The following is a 22,691-nucleotide window of genomic DNA, read 5'->3' as shown; positions in this document are numbered from 1 at the left end:
GCAAAAATATAATGCGACTCACATACGATGCCCACAGCTCTTACCAGGTGATTCTCTGCTTCTCTATATCTATATTTATATTTATAAAATATATATATATATATATATATATATATATATATATATATATATATATATATATATATATATATATATGTATGTTGATTTATTTATTTATTGTTTAGAAAAGGCTTTATTTTAATTACTCTATATAAATTGTTTCTATACGCCTGTTGTGTTATGCTGAGAATATAAGCTTTACAATATGCACCTCTGTACAAAACCTGTGTCTGAGAGAAAGGGAATAATTTACAGCAGTGGCAAACAGAACTGATCAATATTTATGCCTGGAATTAATATTTTCTAATGGAATAGCACAATAATTGTACGTGGTATATGTGACTTGTGTTACACATCAATTTGTTCCACTTCGATCTTGTTTAAAATAATACAAGAGTACTTATGTATATACTGCCCCTATGCTTGCTCTAAGATGCATGTTCAAGTGCTGATTTTTGTCATGAAAGAATGATGCGAGAACATAATAAATTACGCTCACACATTTATCACACATGGAATAGGTTTCTTTCTCTGTTCTGAGGAGTTGGTTTTTGCTCTTAGCGCCTGGTTTTATTTGCAAAATGTCCATGAGGTTTTAATGCCAGTGTTACACTGACAGTTGTAGCTGAAAGTTAGAGTTAGTGGTAAGATGTGTACTTTCTGTTACAAGTATTTCTTTCTCACATTAGTCATAATATGGGTAGTCACAGGAGTGTATGCAGTGGAAAAAACAGCCCTGCCAAATAGAGAAAACTGAAATGTCTTAAAATTTAATTATTAATCTACCAAAACCCAATATTAAGACACCAAATGCTACCACAACTAATTGTACTCTGACACTCTTGATTCATATATACGATCAAGGAAAACTGTTTAACACAAAGTTTGAAAAGTAGTATTGAAAAACTATGAAAAAGTTATAATAATATTACAGCACTGTAAAGTTGGAAAGTCTTGAAGTCCAGCATTTAAAAAGCATTCATGTCTACCTGATGTGGTCCAAACCAAGCACTATAATTCATACTACAATTCCAGTATACATGACACTGGGACAATTTGACAATGGACCATGGGGACATGGACATTTGAAGTGAATCCAGTACTCATTTCCAGTGGTCATTCCTAACTGTCACAAAACAAGACTGTTGGGTCAAATAACCCGAAAAGGGGATTTTGGGTTGTGGGATAGTAAAGACAATAGAAGTTGTTGTGCACATTCACTGAGTCAGAGGTGTGCTGATGGTTATTTGTGAAGGTAGGCGTCTAGCCACAGCTTGCCTGATGTCCTCAAAGACCTGAAAAAAGGCAGGTTTCACAAAGCCCTTAGTACCACATCAGCCTTCAATGATCTCTTACTGTACAATCTCAAACAATGTGGAACTAATTTAATTTAATTTTTTTTTACCCATGGAATCTCTAGCTATAGAGAATCTTCTGAAAGAATCTATTAGGGTATTTATATACCAGGGCATTTAGAAATGGTATAAGCAGCAGATGGAGGTGGAGGTAGGATACCTGACGATGTCACACCAGGCCTCCCATAGGCCTTTGACTTGGTATTGCACGCCATGCTTCTCACAGAGCTCTCGCACCATAGGGGCTGCATGGACATAGTTATGACGAGGCATTGTGGGGAATAGGCTGGTGGGGAAAAAAGAAAAAAACAGCAGATGACGGGAGTTTATAGGCATATTAGTCTAGACTCACACACACGCACACACACACACATACATGCACACATACATGCACACATATATATGCACATAACCCCAAAACAAGCAATACTGTTATACTCACTGGTGCTCGATTTGGAAGTTAAGGTGGCCACTGAACCAGTCATTAAAGAATGACTGCTCAACATTACAGGTGGCTTTCAACTAAAGAAAAGATCATAAAAATAGTCAGCCCTATTTTTTAAAGTTTTTTGCAGCATTTTTGAAGTTTAAAAAAACAGATTATAGATTCCAGTAGAATAGGATCAGAAGGAATTCTCCATTCACAAACCATCTGTGAAGCTCTTTTAAAAATCTCGGCTTTGTGGTTATTGCCAGGGCTTTGAAGCAGAACAAAAGCTTAAGCTGCCCAACCAAAAGAAGCATCACTCTGGACACTGAACCAAGAACATACCTGCATGGTGAGCCACTCATCGTGTTGCTCATGGTCAATCTCCATGGGGATGTGGTTCATTTGGGTCACCCATACAAACCAATGGCTCTCTAAAAATCTGCATATTACACATGCATTACAAATGCATTAATATGGTGAAATGTTTCGTTTTACTTGTATGTTTATGATTGGGAAGCAGTGGAGGTGATATTGTCTGAAATAAAGTGCAAGAACAAGATGATAGAATTCTTACCTCACAATGGTGAGAAGCACTATTGATCCCAGGAATCCATAGTAGGGAACATAACATGAGAAGTAGCGTGCATAGTAGGTCAGGTACCATGCAAAGTCCTCAGCAGAGAAGAAGAAATAAACCACACAACTAAAAAGCAACCAAGGACTAGGGTCCCACATACATGCTTCACAACATCTTTATTAGATAAGGAGCTATCATGGCAACTTACCACCCAGTCCCGTTGAATGTACATAGTCTGCAAAATGTGTATGTTGAAGTACACTGGTATGAGCAGAGGAGGACCAACTGAGAGAGAGAGAGAGAGAGAGAGAGAGAGAGAGAGAGAGAGAGAGAGAGAGAGAAAGAAAGAGAGAGGAGGGTTTAATTTCAAAACTGAAATACAGCTCATTAAAAAAATGCACTAATGCATTTGTATGGATCAGTAATGTTATAGTAATAAATAACATACTCAGGAAGAAGTACTTGTGCTGATGATTGTAGGGCATGTGCTTCAATTTTTTTATCCCATACTGAAAAGGGAAAGAGGGGAGGACTGTATGATTGTGCAGAAATCATACAGAAGCTTTTGCAAGCAGTGTAAAAGCTGTAAAGCTTCTACATGTGAAGGAACGTCACGTACTACTACCTATTGAAACCAAAGAGCAGTGACAGTATTATGAACTACAGCATCAGTATCCCCACAGAAATAGATCATGGTAATAAAATAAGTGTATATTTGCATGAATTTAATGACTTTACCTCCACGGGCTCTACATTCCCCAGCACCAGTAATTTCAGCATATTGACATCAGGGTCCTTACTAATCACATTGGGCTTAGCATGATGTTGAAAGTGACGATGATTCCACCAGTTTGCAGAGGCCCCCTATATGATCACACACACACACACACAGATATATACACATGAACAGGCAGAGAGTTTGATACACTGCCATACAAGGTGCCTACTGCACCTTTTCATTGTCTTTAAATAATCTTATATTTAGCTTTTTGCATTATTAGATTAAAAGCGTACTGTCAATGTATCACTGTATCACTGTATCATAATCTGGTACCTTTAGATGTCCAATGACGAATTTGTGTACTAGGTGATCCCAACGGGAGCTTTTGAAGACTGACAGGTGGCCAAAGTCATGCTGCAGCCAGCCTGCCTGAGACTACATGAGAGGCATGGAAAGTTTAATTCTAAGGTTATTCATGTAAGAATATCATCATCAACATCATCATCATCATCATCATCATGTTGTTCCTAAATTCAAATTAGCTGGCTTTAAAGTTATAAATAACCATTATGCAAATTGATATTCAATACTTATACCAGTTAGAGTTTGGTACTATTATATTTAAATGAGATACTTTTTAAAGTTTTTATTAAAGATTTCATCTTGCCCACCTACTATTGATAACATTGTTTCTTGTATCACTTGGTATTGTTGCTAAAACAAGCCAGAATAATCTGCTTTGCTCCTGTTCAGGGGTTTTGATGCTCTCTGCACCATGTCCTAAGATACCCATAGAAACATGATAAATCTTCATGCTTTCCACCATTCCTTTACACCACTTTATGAGAATACAGGATGATATTTGACTCACTACTTTAACTTTCTTTTATCTAAAACATTTTATTACCTCTAAAACTATGTACACTATAATTGTACACTATGTCCTCTAAAAACACAATAAAAGCTTATTTCAGCTGATTAAAGCTGATTATAGTCCCTGTGACCACTTCATTGGTGGCTGTGATTATAAAATTAAATAAAGGGACATTAAGCTATGGTCACATTTAGGCATGAGTTCTGTGTCATGATTAGTCCGTCCCAGGTTCCAGATTCCGTGGTTTCCCTGTCTTGTGTGTTTTGTTTCCATGCCTTAGTTTCATTTTCTCCAACCCTTGTTTGATTGCTTGCACCTGTCTCTCGTTTCTACCTTTGGTTCATGTATTTAAACCCTGTTGTGTGCCATGGTCACAGCTGTTCATTGACTGTATGTTTATTGTAATGGTTATGTTTCTTTGTACTCCGTGCCTTTGTGATATCCTAGCCTTCGTGTTTCTTAGCCCTGAGTTTTCCATAGTCTTTGCCTCTGTGTGTTTGTTTTGTTAATTATATATTCTATGACTCTCCATATTGGTACTATGACCCTGGACTACGACTATGACTCTGATTCTGGATTTGCTCTGAATAAATCTTGCTCTTCTCCGCACATGCGTCTGCCTCCTTACTGCTCACCGATACAGTCTGCTATTAGCTGGCTAGCTAAATGCAGCTTCTGCAAAATGCATAAAATTGATTTGTGAAACAAGACAAAATTGACAGTCCTTTAGTAAATGAATATTTGGGGGGTTTTTTGGGGGGGGACATACTAAATACTGTTTTGTACAGTTTACACTTTTCTATTTTTGGTTATAGTTGTTGTAATGCTCATTTTTTCACTTGCACACATGAAGTTTGATATATTTACGCTCCATGATGTGTAATTTAAATTCCTTGTTCAGTCACATTTTATCTCAGTCCCTCTAAGATTTGGTGAAAGTAGAGTGACAGACCATACTTTACTCAATAAGATTGTACAAAATGTCATTTTAGACATTTTTAGACATTTATTATACATTTCTATACTATTTTATTTATGTTTTCCACTACCTTTTCCCACCAAACACTTTGGTAAACTTATTTCAAACACCAAAACAATTCTTGCACGAGTAAAGGTATGTTTTCACATGAGACATGAAAACTTTCTAAAATCTGACCTCATATTTTCAGATTTAGGGCCATATTATCTCTTGATACAGTGCTCTAGGTCAAATTGTACCTCATTAGGAAGAAAGCTGAGATTACTCTGTACATTTTGATATGAAACATATAGGTATTATGTTCTAAGGAAGTACCTTTTTTTTTTTTCAAATTTAAGAAAATATGCAAAAACAGAGAAAATGCCCTGACACTAATTTAGGGTTAAAGATTTCAGTGAAGGCCTCCTACCTGTGCAGTGGCCAGCAATAAAATACATAGAATTGTGTTAATCCAGCCACTGCCCCAGTTCCACAGCAGTGCTAAAGACAGGGCCTCCAAGAGCAAAACGTGACCCAGGTGTAGGACGAAGAACAGGGGGTTAGTGCGGAACAAGCCCTTTGCCTCCAGCTGCTCCTTCAAGGCCCGGAAATCTTCCACTATAGCAGCCTGAGACATAAAGAGAGTAAGAAACAGTGAGTGAGCGAGAGAGAGAATGCAAGACATGATATTATGTTGTGAAGGAAGCAAATGATACTAAAGATAAAAAGGTGTGATTGTGAGAAACAGGAGCAAAACATTGAAAACACTCTATTTTATCCAGTTTCATGGATCTGTGATCTGCACTGGAATGGAACCTTTGAGTGTGACAAGAAAGGCTGGAAAAGAGACTGGGGTCAGACAAACTGGGCCAAACTGTAATGCCACTAAAATGCAGCAGGTGGCAGCACATACAGACATGTTATTGTGCAGATGAAAGAAACGTGGTAGCCAACAGGAGTCACACGCATTCACAGCCTTATAAACCCTGACATCCATTTGCTAGCACAGGCTGAGCAGAGAAAACGTCTACACAATATGACTGAGTGAGCAGCTTATTTATGTTTAGGACTGCCCTAGGTTTCTATAGCAGACTTTTTCCTCAGAGATTAACTAAACTGTCGTGCTCACATATATGGGTCTGAACTTTCATGGCTCCGAAATGAGCTTGAGAAACAAATTGTGAGATATGTTCTCCAAAGGCAGTGACTCCATAGGGGGGCAAGCAAAGAGATGGTGATGCAACCATGGTGATGCAGCCCTTCTCATCTGGTTAGTTTGTGTGAATGGGGATAAAAGTGATCACACTGACTTTTTTTTTTTTTTGCTTGCTTGTTTGCTTCGGGATGTTCTTGTTGTCATTAGATCAGTTTAAATTGTATATTGGAGACAAAGACGGCATGGTGGAAATACCTGACACTTTCTAACTTTCAAAGATTCAGGGGCAGGAAAAACTTGTCATTGACACTATGGACTCCGGTATGCCAAAATAAAAGGTCTGTGTCTCATTTGTGAGTTCCTTCTGGCCACTACTTCCAGGGACCTTTCCCAGCACTCCACCACTGATGACATCACACCTGCCATCTGCAAGTTTTCTGGCATGTTGTGGTATTGTGTGAACTTCAGTGACAAACCCTCTAGCTTGAGAGTACAAAAATACAAATTAATTACTGCAGTTACAGATACGTTTAATACAGCAGGCCTACTTACTAGAAGGTTTTCTGTGACATTTTCGCCTATGCACCCTTAAAATAAACGTTAGCTATATTAAATTATAATACAAAATTAGGTTATATTGTATGTTCCAGTTATTTAATAACATGCTGCTCTTTCTACAACCAATAGGGTATGTGGAATTGACATGCATTGTGGTTGATATTGCTATATTGTGAGGGATACTAGTCTGTTTAATGTACCCTGGCTAATTGAACTCTATCAGTGTGTCTATTTGTACTAAATGAAAATGACATCAACCACAGGGCTATTTGCACTAACTCTGCCTAGTAAATCATGTGTCGATTACACACTGATGGAATCTCAGACTTCCACATATAAAATTTAGCACCAGAATCTTGAATAGGAGCAGACTGATGAAACTGTAGACTCAATAAGTCAAGTTGGGCTTAAGAATATCTTATTCACAGTACCAGTCAATAGTTTGGACACACCTACTCTAGTTTATTTTTCATATTTTCTACATTATTTTTGATACATTGAAGGTATCAAAATAATGAAATAATGTTATTATGCTATGTTAAACAAATATTGACTATCTTAGATTGTAGATTCCTCAGAGGTCTTCAAAGCCACCCATTACTTGATCTTTGGATGACTTGTATGCACTTGGTGTTCTCATACCCAGCTACAAGAGGCAGCCACCTATGATGTCCTGAAGACGTTGTCATGTATGCTGAGCACTAGATTTTATTAATATGTTGTGGGGGCAATTAAAATTTATTTTAAATGTCATTATTATTATATATGCTGTATATATTGTTCTGGAAATCATGTTTTATATATATATATATATATATATATATATATATATATATATATATATATATATATATATATATATATATATATATATATATATATATATATATATATGCACACTTTGTGTATACCATTCTGTTTACACTTAATACACTAAGTGTAGCAACACTGCATACTAATATTGAGTCATCTCTAAGTGTGAATAGAATGATGTTGACATTTACATTTAATGTAAACAGTAACTGCAGATGCCATTTACACTATGTAGTGTAAATACTTCAATGATACTGTATAAATTTGTGTAGATAATGCAATGGTGTTATTTATACTTAGTGTAAATTGCATCTGCTGAGTTTTATTTGCACTTCCAGTGCTTTTTTTTTTTTTTAACGTTAATGGTTTAGCAGTTCTGCTGCATGAAAAAAAATGCCACATCAGATCACAACCATAAATAGGGGGGGAATGTAGCGGGGTTACATTTATCATTTTTGTGTAGCCCGTGTAGAACTTACTGTGTATCCCCTCAACTTATACATTTGTTGGTTCGTGGAACAGACAGATTCTTGGCACAACTTACGTTTTTCTTGTGATCCTCACTGGACTCTGAAGGAGCCAACTCTCCAACCAGTAGAGGTTTCAGAAACTTCCGCACCAATCGCTGATCAGGATGAAATGCCGTAAATGCTTCCTGTAGAATGTTACAATTTCGTTCATTTTATATAGAGACAGAAGCGCCATTGTTTTGTTGATGGGCTACTGTGTAGTCTTAACATCCTAGGCAGCATAACAGTAGGATATTTATACATACAAATAACATTTAAAACAACAACTGACTACTGAAGAGACAGGTTTTCGGGTGTGTTACCGTAGCATCCTCTCCAGCGTAATGGCCGATTACTCTGCGGCCTCCAGGATGTCTCTTAACCCACTCGCTAACGTTGTACACCTTTCTTTCCACGACCACCCACTGGTCGCCACGGCGGCTGTGTTTCTGCACCTCTTCCCAGGTGTACACCGCGTACGGCCCACGGTCTCCTGCCGACAGCTGGTCAGTCTGATGTCCTCCTCCACCCATAGTCTTATGGCACTTCGCTGTCAACTCTGTTAAAAAGCGTGTAATGTTGCTAGCAATAACTACAACATCACGCGGTTTAAAATAATATCTCATTTCAAGTGTTCTGCCATTAGGATATTGTGTGGAATAATCTACTTATTCTGTGTTTCTTGTTTTTGTCTTGTTTTACCCCACACAGGTACTAGTCTGTATGCTCCTTGTGGTTTAGGCTATTCTGTATTAAGTAAAGAGAATGTAATTGTTTTCGAATTTACTCAAACTAATTATCACAAAAGCCGTTTATTTAGGCTGCTGGAGAAAAATAATATATTTTCAGATAATGCTCCTATTAATAGGCCTAATGAAAGGCAATTGGAAGACACAGAAACCCGACTCCTCAGTCGGCAGCAAGGATTTGCCGATTCAACCAGCTTGTTCCATATGTGCCTAGCCTATAATTCCTGGCTTTTATTCATTACATTTGTATTGTAGACTTATTTGGCAGCGTCATTGTTGAAGCATTCCCAATACAGTGCTAACATGTAGAATCATGTTTTCTTTTTACACTAAAATGAGCCATAAACCTACAGAAAATATATAGCCTACCATTTAAATTCATGAAGCGCATTATATCTCATGATAAGACGTGCTAAATCGTGTAAGCAACCGCTGCAAATGCTACGTGGAAGTGATGTGTTCATGATGTTCTTTGTGTTCATAAACCTCTGAAGTTCCTTCCACCTGAAGGCGGCTGTTTCATGCATTATAACGCCACGAAGTCAGAGACAGACTACGCGAATTTGCAGAACAAAATTGATTTGTAATTAAAACACAAACAATTTAATGCTCTTGACAATCTTATACATATTGCATTTGAGACATCGTGACAATAAGTTACAAAACAAATTGCACATTTAGATATCCAGCAAGTCTATGCAAGGAGAGTTAAACGTTCGTGCAATCAGAAATGCAGGATACTCACCCGTTCAGAGAATCACATTTAACTGGACTCAGTCCTTCCTGATAAAAAGGTGTATCCTAACGGACCGTTGCCCCTGTTATCCCTCGCTCAGCCGCTGGTCGTCTCATTCATAGTCACAGGCAGCATTCCGCGTACTCTCCTGAGCTCCAAACCGATCATTCGAGCGACTCTGGTCCAATCCGCTTTGACTCCAAATAGCCTTTCGTCCAATCAACGCCTGTCCTCACTAGTTGGCCTTTCCGAATCTGCAGACTTCTTGTGTGTGCCTAAGCACGCGCGCCAGAAAGATAGCGTTCATTAAATAACGCCTTTTATGTTATTTTGACCTTTTTGATTTTAATGAGCATCATCTATTGCCTTAGTCATATAAAATAAACTTTGGACAGGGGCAAAACAAACCAAATTGTATGTTTGCACAGTAGCCTAAATTTCACTTCCTTGTGCATTAACATAATGAATACTGAAAATGCAGCAGGGCCTAGTTTAGCAAGATTAGCAAGTAACTATAATTTGTTTAAATTACTTCAAAATATATTATATATTTGTAATATTATATATATATATATATATATATATATATATATATATATATATATATATATATATATATATATATATATATATATTAATAATCAAAAGCATTATTGCAAGTTTTATTTTTAAATGGCCTTATGAATGAAAGTAAGTCTAAGTAAAGCATATTTAGCAATTAAATGTAATTTTAATGTAAAAGTTGAACAAAATCAAAAATATCTAGCAGTATGACAAGGAAAAAACTAAGACCTGAGGAAAAGAAAATAACTATAAAATGACCATACTATATAAAGATCAATATATGTAACTTTCTAGACACTCAGAAGACTTCATGTGGAGAGAAATCTCAGACAACAAAAATATGGCGCAGTATTACATTTTTCAATAATTTTTCTTTGTCCTTTTGTTTTGCCATGAAGGTGTCTTTTTGGGACATGGTGTTAATTGAATGGAGAATACGCAGAGTTTATGCATAATGTTGGATGCTTTAAAGCAAGTATATGAGAATTCATGTAAAAAGTATTTGAGACTGACAGGTAAAAGTACTGATTTTGTACTTTGGTCAGTTATTACAACTATGTCTGTTAACAGGAGAGAAGGACCAGGGGGAAGAGTTAAAGGCTTCTCTCTCTGAGCATATAGAACTAGACGTAGGCATAAGCATTTGTAAAGGGAACACATATCAGCATATCTAAAGGGCATGAGCTGTTGTAGTGGACTTGGTGATGAACTTGCATGTGATAGGAAAGAAATCAGATATTGTGGAAGTTAATATATGGCCATAATGATATATACTGTATGTGATGACTCAGGCAAAACAGATCCTGAAGATTTCAAGCCTGGGGGCTGGAATCCTGCACAGTTTGGTGATTTTCCTGCTCTAACACACCCAGCTGAATCATGTCTGTTTGAGCAGGGATAAAGGAACCTAATGTAACTTAATCATGTACTCTTCCTATTTTTGCATTTGAACTGTCTTATAATTGCACTCAGATTGTGTAGTTTTGTTGTTGTTGTTGTTGTTGTTGTTGTTGTTGTTTAGTACCATATTATATTGCATTGCATGTCTCATCCTACATTTCAGTGCTAACGTTTGAAATGAATTAGCTGGAACTCATTTTATGGGTATTTTATACTAACTAAAGATGTTTTTCTAGACTAAGTCACTTGTAAGTCACTGTTAATACCATAAATGTATATGTAAGGAACTATGCTATGCTATGTGACTGTGAGCAGCCATGGGATATCAAGCACTTGGATGGGTCATGCCATCAAACTTATTCAACAACTTTAACCTTTTAAATTGGTAAGATTATGCTTCTATGGCTTTGTGGAGTTCACAAAGTTGACAATATATGTAATTGGCTATTTTTTAAAGATGGTTCATATCTAATGTTTACCAAGGTCTAAAATCAATATTGTCAAATTAAATGGTTTGATTAGTCATAAAAAATATTAATAAAACTAAAATAATTTTGTTTAAAATAATTTGTGATTTAAAAACGACACTACTTGGTGCTTGAAATAATTGTATTCTAATATTTAAGAGTAAAATATTTGCTAACCATTTGGTGATTATGAAATGATAAGCCTCATATGCTTTATTTTACTGTGCTCAAGCTACAGTTTAGCCTGATAACACTTTGTGGCTGTGAGGTAGAATGTTTCAGGTAAAAGAACTTTAAAGTAGTAAGCCAAATATCATCCTCTATTTTCATAAGGCGATCTGTGATCTCAGTATAATTAACTTTCAGGGTCTCTGTACCTGGTGTAGAGAAAAAGTGTGTTTGAAAGCATGAAGATTTATAATGTTTCTATGGCTATCTTAGGACATGGTGCAGACAACGTCAAGGCCACTGAGCAGTAGCAAAGCAGATTGTTTTAGCAACAAGTACCAAATGGTACAGGAAACAATGTTATCAATAGTTGGTGAGCAAAGTGAGATTTTTTTTTTTTTTTTTTTTTAAAGAGAATAATCTCATTTTAGTATTATTGAGGAATGCATAAAGGATGTCAGACAATGGATGTTGAGAAACTTTCTCTCACTTAATCCTGACAAAACAGAGGTTCTTCTATTAGGCCCACAGACAGCTAGGTCCTTGCTCTCTAATTACTCAGTGAACCTCAATGGTCTTCCAAACATATCTTCTCTAACAGTTAAAGATCTTCAAGTGATTATGGATCCCAATCTCTCGTTCAAAGCTCATGTAAATAATATTTATAGGACTGCCTTTCTCCACCTCAGGAACATTGCAAAGATTAGGAACATACTCTCCTCACCTGATGCAGTAAAGCTAGTCCATGCATTTATCACTTCAAGATTGCACTACTTTAATGCTTTACTATCTGGCTGTACCACTAAGTGCATAAACCAGCTCCAACTAGTTCAAAATGCGTGTTATACCATTTCACTGCGTGTTATACTGTGTATGACTATGTATGTGACGAATAAACCGAACTTGAAATGCAGCACCTTGGGTTTTTGATCACATTACTCCTATCTTAGCTACGTTACACTGGCTCCCAGTAAACTTTTGTATTGATTATAAAATACTTCTAATGACCTTCAAAGCACTGAATGGCCTTGCCCCACAGTACCTTAGAGAACTCCTAGTGCATTACGACCCACCACGTCTGCTTAGCTCAGAAGGTGCGGGCCCTTTATTAGTACCAAGAATAAGAAAATCTACCGCAGGGGTAGAGCCTTTTCCTATAAAGCTTCCACACTATGGAATAACCTTCCTGTAAATGTTCATGACTGAGACAAAGTCTCAGTATTTAATGCTAGGCTGAAAACCTATCTGTACAGTCAGGCATTTTATTAACTACTTCCAATCTTAGGTGTAGATCTGGGGGTCCATGGCATTGAGGCCATTGAGAGTTATGGTAAACTTGGATGTCATGATGCTGTCACTTCACCTCTGTTTTGTCACTCAAGTTTGTTGACTGAGAGCGGCGGAGTGCTGATGTTCCAGGGTGCCCTCATGCCTGTGTTTCCTTCTGGTTCTTTCCTTTTAGCTGTGCTGCCATAGCTAGATCTGCCAGAGTTCATCTTTGCACATTATAGTTCCCTAATTTACACATGCTTGTACCTGGACATGCCTAATAATCTATTCTCTCTTTCTGCCAAGGTACACCTACCCCTGATGTCACGATGTTACTAAGCCTCAACTCGTCTCAGCTGCCATGGCTACTCCCACCACCTCTTGATGGCCCCTCCTATAGCCCACCACAGCTCCACCCCAGTCAACTACTTCTCCTTTGCTCTTGATGGACGTTCTCATGCAGGACGCATACCATCCAGACCAGACTAGGACTTCTAGAAAACCTGAGTAAACATTGATTGCATATTTTTACATTATATTAGTACATTTTACATTATTACTATTTATTAGTTTTTCTCTTTCACTATTTATTCTGCTCCTTATTGTTTACATTGTTACTACTGTAGTGTCCGTTGTCGGCCAGAGGAGAATTGCCTGCCCCCCCCCCCCCCCCCCCCCCCCCCCCCCCTTTGAGTCTTCCTCATGCTCTAGGGAGTTTTTCCTTGCCACTGTCACCCTTGGCTTAATCACTGGGCCTTGGAATTGGACATTTGTAAAGCTGCTTTGTGACAACTGTTGTAAAAAGTGCTATATAAATAAATTTGGCTTGACATGACTAATTTGAATATAATGCTACCAAACAATAGTTGGTATAAGTATTGATTATTATTCCACATAATGGTACATGACTTGGATATAATACATGACTTGTATATAATGGTGGAAATTCATAGATCAATATGTACAAAAAAGCAGGGCAATTAAATAATCATCCTTGGAAAAGTGTACAAAACTGGAGGCCTCAAATGCATGTTATCATTGACTACTACTGCAATAAAGAATGGGAGTCTGCATCTTTATTTGCTATTTGGATTTATACTAATTGGGAATTTAGGCACGACAGCTGCTTGACCTGTGAACCTGGACTGGGCATTACATCTGGATAAAATGCATTACATTCAGCTAGATGCCGTTTTAACATTTATGATAGATGGCTCGTGTACATACAAATATTTAAATGGAATTTCATACATTTGTACTTCCAATAAAGCTAAAATAATTTTGTGGCTGCGAGGTAATAGAATGTTTTAGGTAAAATAATGTTAAAGTAGTAAGCCAAATATCATTCTGTATTCTCATAAGGTGATCTGTGATCTCAGTATAATGACCTTTAAGGGTCTCTGTACCAGGTGTAGAGTGGTGTAAATGTGTGTTTGGAAGCATGAAGATTTATAATGTTTCTATGGCTATCTTAGGACATGGTGCAGATAACGTCAAGGCAACTGAGCAGTAGCAAAGCAGATTGTTTTAGCAACAAGTACCAAATGGTGCAGGAAACAATGTTATCAATAGTTGATGAGCAGAGTGATTTTTTTTTTTTTTTTTTTTTTTAAGAGAATAATCTTATTTTAGTATTACTGAGGAATGCATAAAGGATGTCAGACAATGGATGTTGAGAAACCTTCTCTCACTTAATCCTGACAAAACAGAGGTTCTTCTATTAGGCCCACAGACAGCTAGGTCCTTGCTCTCTAATTACTCAGTGAACCTCAATGGTCTTCCAATCACATCTTCTCTAACAGTTAAAGATCTTCAAGTGATTATGGATCCCAATCTCTCGTTCAAAGCTCATGTAAATAATATTTATAGGACTGCCTTTCTCCACCTCAGGAACATTGCAAAGATTAGGAACATACTCTCCTCACCTGATGCAGTAAAGCTAGTCCATGCATTTATCACTTCAAGATTGCTCTACTTTAATGCTTTACTATCTGGCTGTACCACTAAGTGCATAAACCAGCTCCAACTAGTTCAAAATGCAGCACCTTGAGTTTTTGATCACATTACTCCGATCTTAGCTACGTTACACTGGCTCCCAGTAAACTTTTGTATTGATTATAAAATACTTCTAATGAACTTCAAAGCACTGAATGGCCTTGCCCCACAGTACCTTAGAGAACTCCTAGTGCATTACAGCCCACCACGTCTGCTTAGCTCAGAAGGTGCGGGCCCTTTATTAGTACCAAGAATAAGAAAATCTACCGCAGGGGTAGAGCCTTTTCCTATAAAGCTTCCACACTATGGAATAACCTTCCTGTAAATGTTCACGACTGAGACAAAGTCTCAGTATTTAATGCTAGGCTGAAAACCTATCTGTACAGTCAGGCATTTTGTTAACTACTTCCAATCTTAGGTGTAGATCTGGGGGTCCATGGCATTGAGGCCATTGAGAGTTATGGTAAACTTGGATGTCATGATGCTGTCACTTCACCTCTGTTTTGTCACTCAAGTTTGTTGACTGAGAGCGGCGGAGTGCTGATGTTCCAGGGTGCCCTCATGCCTGTGTTTCCTTCTGGCTCTTTCCTTTTAGCTGTGCTGCCATAGCTAGATCTGCCAGAGTTCATCTTTGCACATTATAGTTCCCTAATTTACACATGCTTGTACCTGGACATGCCTAATAATCTATTCTCTCTTTCTGCCAAGGTACACCTACCCCTGATGTCACGATGTTACTAAGCCTCAACTCGTCTCAGCTGCCATGGCTACTCCCACCACCTCTTGATGGCCCCTCCTATAGCCCACCACAGCTCCACCCAAGTCAACTACTTCTCCTTTGCTCTTGATGGACGTTCTCATGCAGGACGCATACCATCCAGACCAGACTAGGACTTCTAGAAAACCTGAGTAAACATTGATTGCATATTTTTACATTATATTAGTACATTTTACATTATTACTATTTATTAGTTTTTCTCTTTCACTATTTATTCTGCTCCTTATTGTTTACATTGTTACTACTGTAGTGTCCGTTGTCGGCCAGAGGAGAATTGCCCCCCCCCCCCCCCCCCTTTGAGTCTTCCTCATGCTCTAGGGAGTTTTTCCTTGCCACTGTCACCCTTGGCTTAATCACTGGGCCTTGGACTTGGACATTTGTAAAGCTTTGTGACAACTGTTGTAAAAAGTGCTATATAAATAAATTTGGCTTGACATGACTAATTTGAATATAATGCTACCAAACAATAGTTGGTATAAGTATTGATTATTATTCTACATAATGGTACATGACTTGGATATAATACATGACTTGTATATAATGGTGGAAACTCATAGATCAATATGTACAAAAAAGCAGGGCAATTAAATAATCATCCTTGGAAAAGTGTACAAAACTGGAGGCCTCAAATGCATGTTATCATTGACTACTACTGCAATAAAGAATGGGAGTCTGCATCTTTATTTGCTATTTGGATTTATACTAATTGGGAATTTAGGCACGACAGCTGCTTGACCTGTGAACCTGGACTGGGCATTACATCTGGATAAAGTGCATTACATTCGGCTAGATGCCGTTTTAACATTTATGATAGATGACTCGTGTACATACAAATATTTAAATGGAATTTCATACATTTGTACTTCCAACAAAGCTAAAATAATTTTGTGGCTGCGAGGTAATAGAATGTTTTAGGTAAAATAATGTTAAAGTAGTAAGCCAAATATCATTCTGTATTCTCATAAGGTGATCTGTGATCTCAGTATAATGACCTTTCAGGGTCTCTGTACCAGGTGTAGAGTGGTGTAAATGGGTGTTTGGAAGCATGAAGATTTATAATGTTTCTATGGGTATTTTAGGACATGATGCAGAGAATGTCAAGGCCACTGAGCAGGGGCAAAGTGCATTGTTTTAGCAACAAAGTACCAAATGATACAAGAAACAATGTAATAGTAGGTGGGCATAGTGAGATCTTTTTTTTTTTCTTTTTTTTTTTTTTAAGAAGAATCTCATTTGAATATTATACTACCAAACTAACTGGTATAAGTATTAAATATCAATCTGCATAATGGTAAACAATGACTGATTTGGATATAAAGGTGGAAACTTTGAAGATCAATATGTAAAAAAGGCAGGGCAATTAAATATTCACCCTTGCAAAAGTGTACAAAAATTAAACTGCTGTCTACCCCCTCAGACATTCTCTGGTGGCCTCAAATGCATGTTATCATTAAGCAATAAAGAATGGGAGTTGCCTGATTTGGACTGTGTGTGTGAAAACAAGGAACAGGCGAAACATCTTCACATGAAATTATCCAGCTATTAAGGTTCTAATAAATCGCTGCGAGTAGGAGACTGCTACCACTTTTACCATCAGCTTTGAGAGTTTTTTAATCTGCTTTTTAGCGAGTATCAGAAGGTAGTTCCCAGAACTCCTTAGAAATGCACTGATGGTAGCAGGGGTATTATGTGATTGAGGGATTCATAGGTGTTCCTTTAAGGCAGCTCTTTGAGCTCCACAGTGTGAGTGTACAGGTGACCCAACTCTAACCGCTCTATGCAGTAGGGAGGGTGGGAGCATCCCTGGCACACTATACCCTGAGCTCTAAGGGGAATCTCTCCTCTCTCTCTCACACACACCCACCCACCCTCACCCATACAAACAACTTGCCGATGATGCAGTAAGTCTAATGTTCTCCAGAGAGAGAGATAAAACCAGTCTGGGCATGGACGAGTTCATATGTCATAATGCAGGCACTTGAGTGTTTAGGTAGAATAATGTCTGAATGATAAATGCTGCTCTTTTTCTGTCTCAAAGTGCTGCATGGTAAGCATTTCATCATATGTCATGCCTAGCCAGGCAACAAGCTGAAATCAGTGTTGTGACAATATGGAGGAGAAGATTATCATTGCTATGTCAAGGTTATCCTGTACCTTTCACTTTGTACAAATATAAATACACAGGACTTTCCTACAACTCTGTACACACTTGTTATGAATAATAAACTTGCTGTGTTTTTAGTGACACATCCACAAATCGCCTAGCAGATGGAGAAGCAAGCAATTCGCTTCCCTGTAATGCAAATGCACCATTCTCATGAATGTGTGTTCTTGAACAAACATAACAGCTTATGTACGTCAATTGTGGCTATTTGGTGAACTTATGAGCATTTGCTTAATCTAACATGGTGGGATAAAATACATTTTACATTTACATTTTACATTTTTGGCATTTGGCAGACACTTATCCAGAGTGACTTACAAAAGTGCTTTGTCATTTACTGTATTCTAGCTAGGACAGTAAGTTAGAGTTCAAGATATCATTGGACTAAAATACCGTTGAAATACAGGGATCAGTACTGATACCTAGAAGAGCAAAACATGTATAAGGTCTAACTCAGACAAGTTCAATAACAAACATTATTAAACTATACATGCTAGAATTTCAGTTAGCCAACAGGTGCAGGATCAAAGGTCACTCTAAATATTCTACAAATAGATAAGTCTACAATCTGCGTTTGAAGGGACTCTGCTATCCAGACAGCCAGTGGAAGTTCATTCCACCATCTGGGAGCCAGGACAGAGAACGGTGTTGATGCTTCTCTTCCATGAGACTTGGAGCATGGTGTTTCAAGCTGAGCTGTAGTATAGGGTACTCAAGGTATTGGGCTTTGACATAATTTATGGAGGGGCTGGTCCATTTTTGTCTTTGTAGGTGAGCATCAATGTTTTAAATCTGATGTAGACAGCTACTGTAAGCCAATGAAGGGAACGCAGCAGAGGAATAGCATGTGAACTTCGGAAGACTAGTCATGCTGTTGCAGCATTCTGGACAGGTTATAGAGGTCTGAAGACATGAGAACATATTATATCAACAAGAGAATGAGTATACAAAGATAACAGAAAAGGGCCTAACACTGAGCCCTAGGGGACACTGGTGGAGAGTCTATATAGATTTGATGTGGATCCTCTCCATGTTACCATCCCGCCAGCTATGACTGGAACAATTTCCATGCTTCTGGGTGAGGAAAAGAGATAACCGATTGTAAACTGCTCTTTCAAGAACTTTTGAGAGGAAAAAGAGATGTGATTCCAGTCTGTAATTGGTTATGTTGGTTATGTTGGTTATGTTGGAACTGTCAAGTGAAAGTATTTTCTTGTTTTATTTATTCTGCCATTTTTCTGACAGTATGTTCAGAAAAGAAGATTTCAGTAAAATAAATCAAGCCAATTATTAACATCCTCTTTTATCATCAGATTTTATCATGATGTTGAGCATTAACATTAATGTACATGCAAATTATGTCGCAGACTAGTTTTAATATATCCATTTAGTAATTTAGTGCAATGTAACGTTTTTAAACATTTATCATTATTATACCACTATACCTTTATAATATATTACATGTAAACATTTTAGACATCATTAGATTTACACTGTATCTGCTAATACTAAATGGTTGGCATGACTTTCAGTTTGATACAGACATACAGTATATTTTAGCCTACCTCGTAACCGTTTTTCCCAAAGGCCATACTGTAAATGACACCTTGTTCTGAATTGACTTACACCCTATATAAATTAATGAATAAGCTAATTAATAAATGAACTAGGCTTCTAAGAGGTTCAAACCTACAACCACTGGCCCTGTTACCACTCCACTCACACAGAACTAGTCTTTACCTTGCAGACTGTAGATCATCTGCAGCCCACGTTTTCCAGGCCTTAGCCAAAGATCTACCATGAGACATTAACATTGAACTTTCTTTCCTTCAAAACTGTACTTCTGCTGAATGTATTCCATTTAGGCATAATTAATGACTTTCATTCCATCAGGCTACAAATGTAGCACAACATAGAAAAAAGATTTTCAAAAACATGACTTGGAATGATTAAAAAAATAAATAAAACTAGAAGAATAAACATGTACTTTAAAGAACACTTGCTTTAAATATATGATTTATTTAATCATTTAAAGTAATCATGACCCATATCTTCCCACAAGTGCATATGGTAATGCCCTTTGTGCACTGATTCCATGGGGGGCATGCACTTCACAACTTTTCAGAGAATAAGACAAGTTATCACCAGTTAAACACATAGAAAAAAAGATTCATATCCTATATTTGCATTCCAGCCATTTTATTCTGGCCTCTTATTGCTGTTCATATCACCACTGAACATTCAAATAAATGAAAATTGATTGGTGCTCTAATTGTGCTTCATTGGTTAGGTCAGAGTGGTAAGAGAGTGTGACTGATATGATGTCATCAATAAACACAGACTATTGGTTTTAAGGAGACCGCAGTGTACAGTGGTTGCATCTCTGCTTGCTCTGTGGATTGATTCTATATATAGTTATCTAAAGTAGAATAGTCCCCATTAGCACTTGTAAAAACCTGAAGTCATGCTAACTACAGCTTAGATTACTTTATTCTCATTTTTCTTTGTTAACTGGTGGAAAATGCTTTAGCTGGTTTGACATTATTTTTTGGTCAGCTTTACCATCTTATAAAGTAAGACTTTCAAAATTGAGACAGCAGTGCAAACCAAATGTCCCTTATTTCTTGACAATCTTCAATACAGGTATAATCAGAGTTGCTATTTTCAGTGTTTCAGTTCCTTTGTTCAGAGTGACTATTGAAGAACTAAACCTAAATTTCAGTGGCAAATCAAAAGCTAAGGATACAGAAGTTAAAAAAGCAGCATATTTTGTACAAGAATACCCACATTAGCATCATCAATGTTCCCATGTGAGAGTAGTGAGAGAGGGTGTGTTTTATTTCTGTACTGACTGTTATAAGATAATTAATCTATAACCCTTAGTTCTAAAGTTTAGGTCATGTTTAGGTCAACAGAACAAGGATGTTCTTTGTACTTTTACAGTTGCAGAAAGAGTCTGTAGAAACCCAGAATTTTTATGAGATTCCTTTTTATCTCATTAAGCCTCAAGACATTATGGTGTTTAGATAACTTTATGATTTCAAAAAGCTCTCAGAATATTGTCTCCTGCAGTCATTAGCAATCACATTAGTGCAAAATGTACAAATTTCATTTTACACTGCTTCGATCCTTATTGACAATTGTATGTGCTATTGTTACATTAATTTTTGCAGTGGTGAATGGAGAACATGTATAATTTTGTCCATATTTTGTTGTGAATATTTGAATTACACTCAAATTACACTCAAAATGGTAACGGATTGTATGATTGCATTATATTCCAGGATCACTATTATCAAAGTATTACAGTGGTTAATACACACAGATTGAGTGACTTGATTATAAAATAAAAGGTGGCTAGATCACAGTTTTATTAGTCATAAAAGATACAGTTATTTCCAGATAGCCAGACAGACAGACAGAGAGGTTGTTGAGGAATAACTGGAGTAATCGTGTTTCTCACCACTAGATGTTGCACATTCTCCAAAGTCTATTTGAAATGCAGTGAAGCAGGCCCATATGACATTTGAAAATCCAGTACATTGTCCAGTTTGACTGTGCAGATCAGCAAAAGATGTACTAAGCCCTAGCATTAACATAAGTAGGCCTACACATATTTTGAAAGTGTTTAAAAGTCAAGACACCAGATTTTCAAGGGGTCTATATAAATGTGTATTGATTTACTTGCCTGTTTTCTTGTCATGCAGGCAGCAGAGTTAAAGGACCTGACCACAAGGGGTTAATGGGATTTGTAGTTTCTATTTTCCCACCATATGAGGAATTCTGTAGTGTATTGCTGGATGGGAGAGTGTCGATTGTTATTTTGGGGTTATAGTGTGTATTACAATGTCTACTCTAATAATAATAAGATATTTTAAATTATTGAAATATTTAAATGTGCAGAGGAGGAATTTACCTGGGAGTGGTTTAGTCTGAAAAACAGTTTGGCATTTAAAGAGCAGTTAGTGGGGCTTGGCTGGCAGAGGTAATGTCAGTGTCACGACTGATGTGCATTTGGTATTTAGTTTTGTTGAAAATCTTTATCTTTCTTTTTCTTTTGTTACCTTTTTGCCTGTCTTTTCTTGTTAATGTGAAACCTATGACTGCCTCTTTTTAAGTATGTGAAAATATGGGGTAACTGATGACAGTGCTATCTGGATGTTATGCTCAAACAGTATGTTTCTGCTTCTGCTCTTTAGCTGGGTAAGAGTAGAGGAGTCAGCCTCACATATATGTGTTGATGAGGTTAGCCAGAGCAGAATGCTTGCCTGCAATGCAGCAGCAGAACTGAGGGAGACTCAACTCTGTGAACGTATTTTGAAGACACAATCATCTGATAACCAGTTGAGTTTCTTCCTCAGATGGCATGGTTTCCATGTCAACCCAGAATGACTCCCTTATCTAGCATGTTCTCCTCTTCTGGAAAGTAATCACAAAACCTTGCATGCAGTTTCTCCAAATGGTCAAAAATCATCCTTTTCAGCACTGACCTATCTGTTTTTAACATCTCCATAACTAACATGTCCATAGTTCACTTTTTTTTTAAAGGCATTGACTTTGTTAGCTTGCTCAAATCAGTTATGCCCCCTCACTTGTAATGACATGTTTATGTCAGATAAAAACAAGCAATCCACAGGTCACTGTTAAAATGTTCTGCTAAAAAAGTTGCCAAGTGTGACATGGGTGGCACAAAGGAAGCGAGAGGTGAGATTGTAGGTAAGTGCTCTTTATTGTCCATGTCCAGTCAGGAACGGAAAGGACTAACGAAAAAGAAGAAACAGTAAATATCTCAACAGTAGTAGCATTGCATCTTTCGTAGTCGAATGCAGCTGCGTAGTCAACTAATGTTGACTAAAGTTCTCCGTCAAGCACTTGCACGTTTAAAGGAGA

At 37.3% G+C, this 22,691-nt stretch overlaps 1 protein-coding gene across 1 annotated transcript; it reads right to left on the bottom strand.

Moving 5' to 3' along the window:
• Positions 1 to 804: 804 nt before the first annotated feature.
• On the bottom strand, positions 805 to 9,614 carry fads2 (fatty acid desaturase 2). Its single transcript, XM_027027273.2, has 13 exons — positions 9,506 to 9,614; positions 8,335 to 8,570; positions 8,047 to 8,157; positions 5,406 to 5,603; positions 3,477 to 3,578; positions 3,161 to 3,286; positions 2,871 to 2,931; positions 2,631 to 2,707; positions 2,420 to 2,517; positions 2,188 to 2,284; positions 1,858 to 1,937; positions 1,576 to 1,701; positions 805 to 1,355 (listed from the first exon to the last, which is right to left on the bottom strand). The coding sequence occupies exons 2-13, from the start codon at positions 8,542 to 8,544 to the stop codon at positions 1,304 to 1,306; spliced, it is 1,338 nt and encodes a 445-aa protein (XP_026883074.2). The 5' UTR covers positions 8,545 to 8,570; positions 9,506 to 9,614; the 3' UTR covers positions 805 to 1,303.
• Between the last annotated feature and the right edge of the window lie 13,077 nt (positions 9,615 to 22,691).

This window comes from Electrophorus electricus, chromosome 2 (genome assembly GCF_013358815.1).
Source record: "Electrophorus electricus isolate fEleEle1 chromosome 2, fEleEle1.pri, whole genome shotgun sequence".
Classification (NCBI taxonomy): domain Eukaryota; kingdom Metazoa; phylum Chordata; class Actinopteri; order Gymnotiformes; family Gymnotidae; genus Electrophorus; species Electrophorus electricus.
The sequence above is the reverse complement of the archived record's forward strand: the minus strand, read 5'-3'. Positions and strand labels throughout refer to the sequence as shown.